The sequence below is a fragment of the Engraulis encrasicolus genome, chromosome 14 (assembly GCF_034702125.1).
Source record: "Engraulis encrasicolus isolate BLACKSEA-1 chromosome 14, IST_EnEncr_1.0, whole genome shotgun sequence".
Classification (NCBI taxonomy): Eukaryota; Metazoa; Chordata; class Actinopteri; order Clupeiformes; family Engraulidae; genus Engraulis; species Engraulis encrasicolus.
The window spans coordinates 6599414-6609413 of record NC_085870.1 but is presented as its reverse complement, the minus strand read 5'-3'; the positions used below and the strand labels follow the sequence as shown (position 1 = coordinate 6609413).

The following is a 10000-nucleotide window of genomic DNA, read 5'->3' as shown; positions in this document are numbered from 1 at the left end:
CATTTTCTTTTTTGTTTTCACTTCTCACACCACATCAACTCGCCCCACACCTGACTCAAAAAGACCGTACGACCTAATAATAGTAACGTACAAATTAGGTTAAGAAAAATAAAAAGACAATATAAGGGGAAAAATACATAAAGGAAAAATGAAAAACTAATCAATCTCAGATCAAGTGTAAAGCCATGTATGGCTACAGCTTACATTACGCGGAGTTTTTACTCCTGTATACTATAAATGTAGTTGTACCAAAACTACCAGATACAGTGATTGATTAAGGCATACTACTTTGGTAGTGTATCAAGTCCTCATCAAAATAATGAGATTAAAGGTCCCCAACACTGACAGAAACTTGTCACACCTTCGATATTATGGTGTAATTTCTTCTAGTGTAAGAAGTGTAAGAACAATCATTGCAGCATCTAGAAGCCACCGGCTGCAGTCGGTGGAGTTTTTTTCCAATTCAACAAAATTTGCCTGCGTGCCAATAGGGTAACAAAAGATATGATGATGTTACATTGTTTTTTATAGTCCAAGCATCAACTTCATCCCGGTGGTACCCCCAAATATAGCCACTATTACACAGGGTTCTATTCTCACCTCAAGAACCTCAGACAATACATTGAAGACCGTTGACCAATATTGTGTAGTGTGTGTGACAGGAAAGAGAACATATGTGTCAGGTCCGCTACACCTGCATGACATCTACATCATCTACGGTCCATATGTGGGTAGAGAAAGAAGAAATCTTGGCTCTGCCCAATGGAGACGATGCAGTACCTTAAATTGGATTAACCCAGTCTTGCACAGGATGTGCTGCCATTAACTCTTTTTAAGGCCTCTTCCACCCAGTCCTCGGAAATAACCATTCCAATCTCTTTTCCAGCGACTTTTAACAATTTCCCATCTTGACTTTGTTTGTTTGACATAATTAGAGTATAAAACCTTTGCTGTACATCCTCTCATCCCAAAGGGGACTTCCAACAGAGAGTTCTAACAGTGATTTCTCAGGAAGTACAGGGAATTGTGGGCACACTGTCTTAGCATAGTTGCGAACTTGGAAAAAAACGGAAAAAATTCAGTCTGTGGAAGTATTCATATTTTGAACACAAGTCATTGAAGCTTGAAAATGTTTTCATTTTCGTAGAAGTCACCGAAGGTTCGTAGACCTTTCCTATGCCATACTGTAAACATCTGATCCAATTTCGCTGGCAGGAAGTTTATGGTTGTTACAAAATTGGGTTCTGTGATAGAAGAGTTGTGTTTGATGTCAATATGCCTTCTAAATTGATTCCATATTTTAACGTAGAGGTGACCACAGGATTAGATTATGTATCAATGCTTCATTTTAACAGGTATATTAGAGGAGACCAGTGCTGGTAAAGAGGTTGACACACATGATCTGCTTTCCAGCTCACACCAGTTAGTATCTGGGGATTGCATCCAATATGTTATTTTATGTATATTAGCTGACCAATAGTAACTTCTGAGGTTGGGCAGGGCTAAACCACCTTCTAGTCTTTGTCTTTGAAGAAAGTCCTTAGGATTCTAGGATTCTGCTTGTTCCATATAAATTGTGACACCATTTTGTCTATCTGACTGAAAAAAAGATTTGGAGAGGATAATAGGGAAACATTGAAACACAAATAAAAATCTAGGCAAATAATCATTTTGATACAGATAACTCTGCCAGCAAGGGTCAGCTGCAAGACATCCCATTTCTGAAGATCGATTTAACTTGGATACAAGTGGGCAATGTCTTATGAAAAAGATCTTGAAAAGACGGTGTGATATTAATGCCTAAGTACTTAAAAACCATTTTTGAAATCTTAAATGGTAAAGATTGATCTGGGATTGCCATGGCTGGTTTATTTACTGGAATTCATCACTTTTGGATAAATTGAGTTTATAAGCCTGAAATTTGCCCAAAAGACTTGGAGCACTGAAACAATCTTAGCTATACTTGTCACTGGATCAGATATGTATAGCAACATGTCATCTGCATATAGGGACAGTCTGTTTTCCAACCCCCTCTAAGTACCATGGATTGAGTTGTTATGTATTGAAGATTTAAGGAAAATAGAGAGAGGTTCAATTGCTAATGTAAATAAGAGTGGACTGAGTGGGCAACCTTGCCTTGTGCCTCTAGACAAAGTGAAATTCCTGTGTGCAACGCAACTTTTTGAGTTACAGATGCCGCCTTGGGAGCATAATAAAGGGAGCATTAATCCATTCCTAAATGTTACCCCAAAACCAAAACCGTTCCAAAACAAAGAAAAGATAATCCATTTTCAACGCGGTCGCGGTCAAACGCTTTTTTCCGTCTAATGATACCACTACTTCTGGAACTTTTTCTGATGAAGGGCTATACAAGACATTTAGTAGACGTCTGACATTTGAGAATAAAAAAAAAACCGACCTCTAATAAATCCTGTCTGATCTTCAGAAATCAAACATGGCAATGATGTATCCAGTCGCATTGCTAACAATTTTGAGAGTATTTTTAAAATCAGAGTTTAACAATGACACAGGACGATATGAACCCACATTTGGAAGCGTCTACCTGGTTTTTAAAAAGAAGGGTGATTGTCGCTTCGTTCAAAGATTCTGGCAGTCGACCCTGCTCCAGGGATTCATTGAACATACCTAAACATAAGGGGCCAACTGAGGAGAAATTTATTTTTATAAAAGTCTATAGGAAACCATCAGGCCCAGGGGCCTTGCCACTTTGCATAGCAGAAATTGCTGAGGGAATCTCCCCAAGTTCCAAGTCCTCATCTAAGTTCTCTTTTGACGTCTAGAAAGAGTTGGGACGATTCTATCTAAATCAAAAAACTTGCAAAAGAGTGATGGGTCCTTCAGACTCTGAACTTAAAATAGAATATTTTTGAAAGTATCATTTATTTTCCTAGGATCTGTAGTATATTGTCCCAAGTCATTTTCTATCTCAGAAATAAACTGTAAAGCTGATTTAGACTTCAGTTGGTGAGCGAGTAGTCGTCCCGCCTTTTCCCCATGCTCATAGAGCCAACCACGTGATTTCAGTAATGTGGGTTCCGTCTCTGAAGTTGACAACAAATTATACTCAGATTGTGAAGAAATCCTTTCTTTGTAAAGCAATGGATCTGGGGATGTAGAATATTTATGGTCCAACTCCAATATTGCTTTGGTCAGTTCTTGTTTTCATCTGTCTAATTGTATTATTCGATGCTGATAAGCTATTATTCCCCTAATTACTGCTTTAAAGGTTTCCCATAATAAAGATGGAGAAATATCTTCTGATTCATTGTTAAGTAAAAAGTTATTGATAGCTATTGAAATGAAACTGCAGAAATTTTCGTCTGAAAGCAATGCAGTGTTAAAGCGCCATGTGGACTTATTTTAAAAGGAGAGATCAGAGACAATTGGAGCGTGGTCAGATTCCTACTATTGCAGAGTATTCTATTTTTAACACGGAACTAAGAAGTTTTGATCAAATAAAAAGTAATCAATTCTAGAATATGAATGGTGTACGTAGAAAAAGGGAAAAGGTCTTACTGTTAGGATTCAGCAGCGCCAGGGGTCTACACATGCAATATGTTGGAAGAAATCTAAAAATGCTCTCGCCATTTTAGATAGGGAGTTAGTTTTGGGGTTAGATCTGTCCAAAATCGGGTTCATAACACAATTCAGGTCCGCTCCTAAAATCAAAAAATGCTTTGTCAAATCAGGTAACTTACCAATAAGTTTTTGTACAAAACTCTCATCATCCCAGTTGGGAGCGTAAAGATTCACCAACACAACTGGAGTATCAAAGAGTTGTCCAGAAACTATTACATAACGACCCTGTGGATCAGATACACAATTAGAAGATGTAAATTTAATTCTTTTATGATATTAATTATAGCTGTTCCTCTCGTTTTGGAGTCAAAACTTGAATGGAAAATTTGCCCTACCCATTGCTTTTTTAAGCGAACTTGGTCAGCCTTTTTCAAATGCGTTTCTTGGAGGAATGCAATATCAGTTTTCAAGCCTCGAAGATGAGTGAATATTTTAGACCTTTTAACAGCACTATTAGACCTTTCAAGACATTCAAGATACAAATCTGGTAGCCAACCCCCCAAAAAGTATATATTTCCTCACAGTGCTAGCCATGGCTGGCTATAAACTAAAGTAATAGTAATAGTCATGATGAGTCCCAGTTATAGCATGTACATTGTCCGTTTCACTTGACCCTATAAAATGGGTGAAAAATAGATTTCACATTGAAACATTGTTGTATAGTAGATAAAGAAAAAAAGAAAAAAGGTCCATTCATTATCAGCCCCCAGTCATTATCCCCCATATTAAACTCCCCAAAAACTCCTTTGTCTGCCTCTCTGGCAGCGCGCAGGATCCACCCTTGTAAACACTTCCAAATTACCACCATTAACATGTTAACACTGCTCTCAAGAGCTCCCACAGATTAAATGCTAAGTGAAACTCCAATATAAGTAACAAAATTTGGTCTATTTAGTGTCCAGTAGTATTTTTTTTTTTTTAACAAACACACACACAAAACAAAAACTGAAGGCATAATTAATGCCATCTCACATGAATTTACCATCATACACCTGCTCCTTTTAAGAGAAAAAAAAAAGAAAAAGGAAAAAAGGAAAGAAAGACAAATTGAATTAAATAAAAAGAATAAAATAAATAAAGGTGCCTTGCTCCATAAAGGAGAGGGGGTAAGCAGAAAAAAAGTATAATCATCCCCTTCAAAAATCAAAGCAGCACGGTTCAATGTCCCTCAAGTTGGCATTTAGGTAGCAGTAAGTAAAGGGTTAAGTCTGTGTGGTGCCGCGCAATGCAGAGGGGAGGGGAAAAAAACACAAAAAGTTTTTTCTCAGATGTCAATCCCCTCGTCAAAGATCAACGCGGCACGGCTCAATGTCCATCCAACTGACATTTTAAAGCAGTAAACATAGGTTACGTCTGTATGGTGCCGCGCAGTGTAGAGGAAAGGGGGGTAAAAACAAAACAGTCCTTTTTCCTTGGATATCAATCCCCTCATCAAAAGTCAGGACAGCGCAGTTTAATGTCCATCCAAGCAACATTGAGGTAGCAGCAACAGCATACTAGAATGCAAATAAAGAAATAAACGTTACCAACTCGCCACGGAAGGGGGAAGGATTAGTCCTCCTCTTCAACAGCATCCCCGACGGTCTCAGCATAGCCTTCTCTGGTCCCAGTCAGTTGTGCGCAGAATGCTTCTGCTTCTGCCACCGTCTCGAAGGTCAGCCATTTTCCGCGGTGTCTCACTTCAAGCGTTGCTGGCATCTTCAGATTAAACTTGATCCCCTTCTTGTAGAGAGCCGACCTTGACATCGTTTTAAAAGCCTTACGCTTCTTGGAGAGTGCAAAACTAAAATCAGCGTAGATCTCAGCGTGTGTCCCCTCGTACACAATCGCCTTCTGCTTGGCCATGTTCAGCGCTTTCTCTCGATCTTGGAATCTGTGAATGCAACAATGATGGCTCTATGGAGGGCCGTCTTCAGGTTTTTTGGCGGAGCGCGCGGTGTGCACGGTCAAGAACGGCGGTTCTGGAAACACCTGCCCCCCCATCGTCTCCCTCAGTCAGTAGCGCAGATACAAATGTCAACATGTCCTGATTTCTTTTCGCTGTCCTCTGGCACGTTGATTGATTCGGAGATTTGCCCTTCTCGAACGATTTTCCAAGTCCTCGATGCGGTTCTAGCAACTTAGCATTCATGGTTTTGCAACTCCTCAATAGCTTTTTTGGCTTTACATAGAGCTTCAAAGTTCTCTCCGCTGTTGTTTCAACAGTATGTTACACGCCGGTCAAGGTATCCACCGTTTCTTGAAAGCCCGTTAGTGAAGCTTGGATAGGTGTCAGCGATGACTGAATAAGTGCGGTCATGTCATGTCCTGTCGGAGATTAACTCGCTGCTTTTCCATTTCAGACGCTAACATCACAGCTAGTTCGTTGTTTGCAGCGCTGGTCGCCATCTTAGCCACCTTGCTGCTGATCGTTTGGTTCTTTTCTTCTTTGCCTTTCTGACGGTTGCTCTGTGGCATATTTCACTGCGTGGTCGAGTATGATGAAAGAAAATAGTATTGACACTAATAACCATACATAGTGGTTAAAAACATTGAAGTTTAAAGGTAATTACATCCAAGTTTTGTGGAGACTCTCGTGACACGTCTGATCTCTCACATGTCCAAACCGGAAGCCTAACCTGCAAGCTTTAATGTAGCCCAGGACTGTTCAATTTATGTCGTATTGATGTTACATTCGTGGTTATGTCGGACATACAATTAGTCTTGGAAGTTCAGTCAAAGAGTCTTAGGGGAATGACCATGGAGGGTTGAATGTCCGATCTTGAGTGTAGGCAGACAGGCAGGCGGGCTGGCAGACTGGCAGACAGCTCCATGGAACAGTCAGGGGCACTTATGCGGGGGGAAACTTTCTCTCATCACTTTCACAAGGCTCCGGAATCGACAACTTGTCTCCCCTCTGTGTACATCTTTGACTCTTTAAAAGGTCACAATATAACATCTTTTTCTTGCGCGTTCTCTCTCTCTCTCTCTCTCTCTCTCTTTCGCTCCTACTTTTCCCTTTTCTGCGGGACCAAATTAAAGCCATCTGGGGGCTTCCGCCTGTACGAGACAAGGGATTTAATTCTCAGAGTGTTTCCTTATCTCGCCGCCTCCACACTGCCTTCCTCACATGCCCTGTGTCCTCCTGCAGTAATGAGTATCTACCCAATTTAGCTCCTTGTCTCTTTGGGGGGAATAAATTCGCCAGCGCCCTTTCTGGATGAAAGGGCCGGCGAAATCTCCAAAAGCTGCCGGCCTGTGTGACCTTAAAGGCGCTCGGGCCCCGTGACCCCGGCGCATGGGGAAGCCTCGCTAAGGCCCACTTTAATTGATAGAATGAGTGCTGGCTGGCTGGCTGGCTGGCTGGTTGGCGCGTCGTGTTTGTGCCTCATCGTTGGTTGTTGGACAGGATGTGCACTGAAGAGCTCTTTTCCAAAGCGCTATATCCACCATTTTTGACTTTTTGCATTTTAATATTGGAATTGATTGTGAAGAAGTCTTATCATCTATATGTGAATTCTTGCCATTCAAATGTTTTGAGAACATACTTTTTAAACCTCTATAAAAATGCATTTTGCAATGCAATTCAATGGAATGCCCAATACAAAAATGTCAATTTCCCAACATTCTATAAAATGGATATATCTCATTTTGGAAAAGAGCTGTGCACTTGCTCCCTGGCTGCCGCTGCAGCAGAAGGAGCCGGTGTCGTGTGCTGTAATGCCCACAGGGGAACAATGCTCCATTGTTATTGTTTCTCACTGTTCTTTTTTATCTCTCTTTTCTCCCCCATCCGCTCTACCCCCCTCTTTTCTACTCTTCTATCTCTCCCCCTCTCCTCTTCACCACTCTCTCGACCACTCCGCCTCTCTCTCTCTCTCTCTCTCTCCATCCTCTCTCTGTCCCCTCTATCTGTCTCCCTTCATCGTCATATTCTCTCTTTCTCTATGCCCCCTCTCTCTGTCTTTCTTTTCTATCCCCTTCTTTTGCCTCTGCCTCTCTTTTCTCTCTCCTTCTCTCTCCCCCTGGTCCTCTCTGTCTGCATCTTCTCTCTGACTTTCTCTCGTTCTTCCTTTATCTCCATCCTCTGTATTTCTCTATACCCCCACTCTCTACCATCCTTCCTCTTCCCCTCTTCCTTCTCTCTGCCTCTTCCTCTCCTTTCGCCTTTCTCTCTCTCTCTGTCTCTCTCTGCATTCCCCTCTCCTTCCCTAAACCCTCCCCTCTTGTTTTTCCCCCTCTCCATCCTTTCTCCTCTCCTCTGCTCTCCTCTGCTCTGCTCTCCTCTCCTCTCCTCTCCTCTGCTTTCCTCTCCTCTTCTCTCCTCTCCTTTCCTTTCCTCTCCTCTCCTCTCCTCTCCTTTCCTCTCCTCTCCTCTCCTCCCCTCTTCTCTCCTCTCCTCTCCTCTGTTTTCCTCTCCACCCCGCTCCTCTCCTCTCCTCTCCTCTCCTCTCCTCTCCTCTCCTCTCCTCTCCTCTCCTCTCCTCTCCATCCTCTCTCCTCTCCTCTGCTTTCCTCTACTCTCCTCTGCTTTCCTCTCCTCTCCTCTGCTTTCTTTTCCTCTCCTCTCCTCTCCTCTCCTCCCCTCTCCTTCCCTCTCCTTTCCTTTTCTTTCCTCTCCTCTCCTCTCCTTTCCTCTCCTCTCCTCTCCTCTCCTCTCCTCTACTCTACTCTCCTCTCTCCTCTCCTCTTCTCCTCTCTCCTCTCCTCTCCTCTCCTCTGCTCCCCTCTCCTCTCCTCTCCTCCCCTCCCCTCTCCTCTCCTCTCCTCTGTTTTCCTCTCCTCTCCTCTCCTGCAGCGGCCCCCAAGGGCCCCAAGCTGCTGATGACCCCCACCAGAGCGAAGGTAGGCGACACGGTGCGCATCGCTGTGCAAGGATTCCAGGTAGGAGCTCCGGTGGTAAGTGCATGGGGTATTGTGAAACTCGGGAGCCGAAATTCAGCCAGGGGAAAAGCAGGAGTGATAAATGCACAGTTAAGCCTGCGACGCGTCTGCAGCCCACGCCTATACGGGCCATTCTTAGAGCTCTTGGGTGAGCAATATACCACACACATCTGTCAGATTTATGTCTCTTTTTATGGGGGTGGACGTGTGAAGTGTGTGTGTGTGTGTGTGTCTTTGTGTGTGTGTCTGTGTGTGTGTGTGTGTGTGTGTGTGTGTGTGTGTGTGTGTGTCTGTGTCTGTGTCTGTGTCTGTGTGTCTGTCTGTCTGTGTCTGTGTCCGTGTCTATGGGTGTCTGTGTGTGTCTGTGTGTGTAAGTGTACAGGCATGAGTGTAAGCAGCACATTGGGGAATCTATCCAGCCACAACCAAGGGCTATCGTAGCCAATAAATCAAATGATCCCAATCAGTCAGTCTCCATTTGATTGCCAAATGCAGTAAAGGCGAAAAGCTTGAGCTTTCCTTCTTTCTTTCTTTCTTTCTTTCTTTCTTTCTTTCTTTCTTTCTTTCTTTCTTTCTTTCTTTCTTTCTTTCTTTCTTTCTTTCTTTCTTTCTTTCTCTGGATCACCGGGGAATCATAATCTCCTTTTTTTTCTCCCAGATTTCACCTTGGCCTTAGCTCCTCTTCCTCGTCAGTCACTTCATAGACTTGAGGCACCAGGTGTATCTGATTGGAAACCAATCTGAATGACTCCGCCGCCTAGTGCAGAAATATGCTTTGTTTATCTGCATCGCTGCAGGTTTGAGCCATATTAAAATATTTCCACAACCTCTCCATCCACACACCGCCCACAAAACCATACTATCAGTGTTGAACACATGCATCGATGTCAATCGGCGCACGCCACACAGGCTGTGTTATGTGTATCGCGGCTCTAGCCCCGTGGCGGATGCCTGTCTGTCAGCCTGTGGTTGAATTTAACACCCACAGTATGGCCCCCTTTAACCCCTGTCTAGGAAAGTGATTCTCAAAGTGTGGTCCAGGGACCACTAGTGGTCCGCGACAGAGCTCAGGTGGTCCGCGAGGGGATTTCTACTTTTCCTAGATAAGCAAGCAGTAGGCTATATTTGTAACATTTTCATGTTTTCAACATAATAAGACTTATAATGTGAATAAAAAGTAAGTGATCTGCATCAAAATTAACAGTGTCAAATTAGCACCCATCAACTGCCAATTCAGTTGACAGGTGGTCCCTGATCATTTTTGTTTGGGACAAAGTGGTCCTCGGTTTGAAAAGGTTTGAGAAACACTGGTCTAGGAGAAGTCAAGCAGAGAGATTGTCTCTGTGTAGCTATCATTGTCTGCCAAAAAAAGAAAATCCTTCCTTCCACTGGGAAGGCGGAGGGGAAAAAAAAAAGACAGAAAATCTCTTTGCGTGGACAAAATCCAGCCATCTCTGAGACAAAAAGGAGACGGTGCGAGTCTTAGAGGAAGCTACTCAGGTGGAAAGGGGATGGCATGTTAATCTGCTGGTATAAA

The 10000-nt window shown here is 42.9% G+C and overlaps 1 protein-coding gene across 1 annotated transcript in view; it reads left to right on the top strand.

The window, feature by feature from the left end:
- Positions 1 to 10000, top strand: part of igsf21a (immunoglobin superfamily, member 21a) — a 334005-nt gene that overhangs the window by 303543 nt on the left and 20462 nt on the right. The window contains exon 8 of the mRNA XM_063216317.1: positions 8378 to 8478. Coding sequence (XP_063072387.1) covers positions 8378 to 8478 — 101 coding nt within the window. The remainder of the gene's footprint in view (positions 1 to 8377; positions 8479 to 10000) is intronic.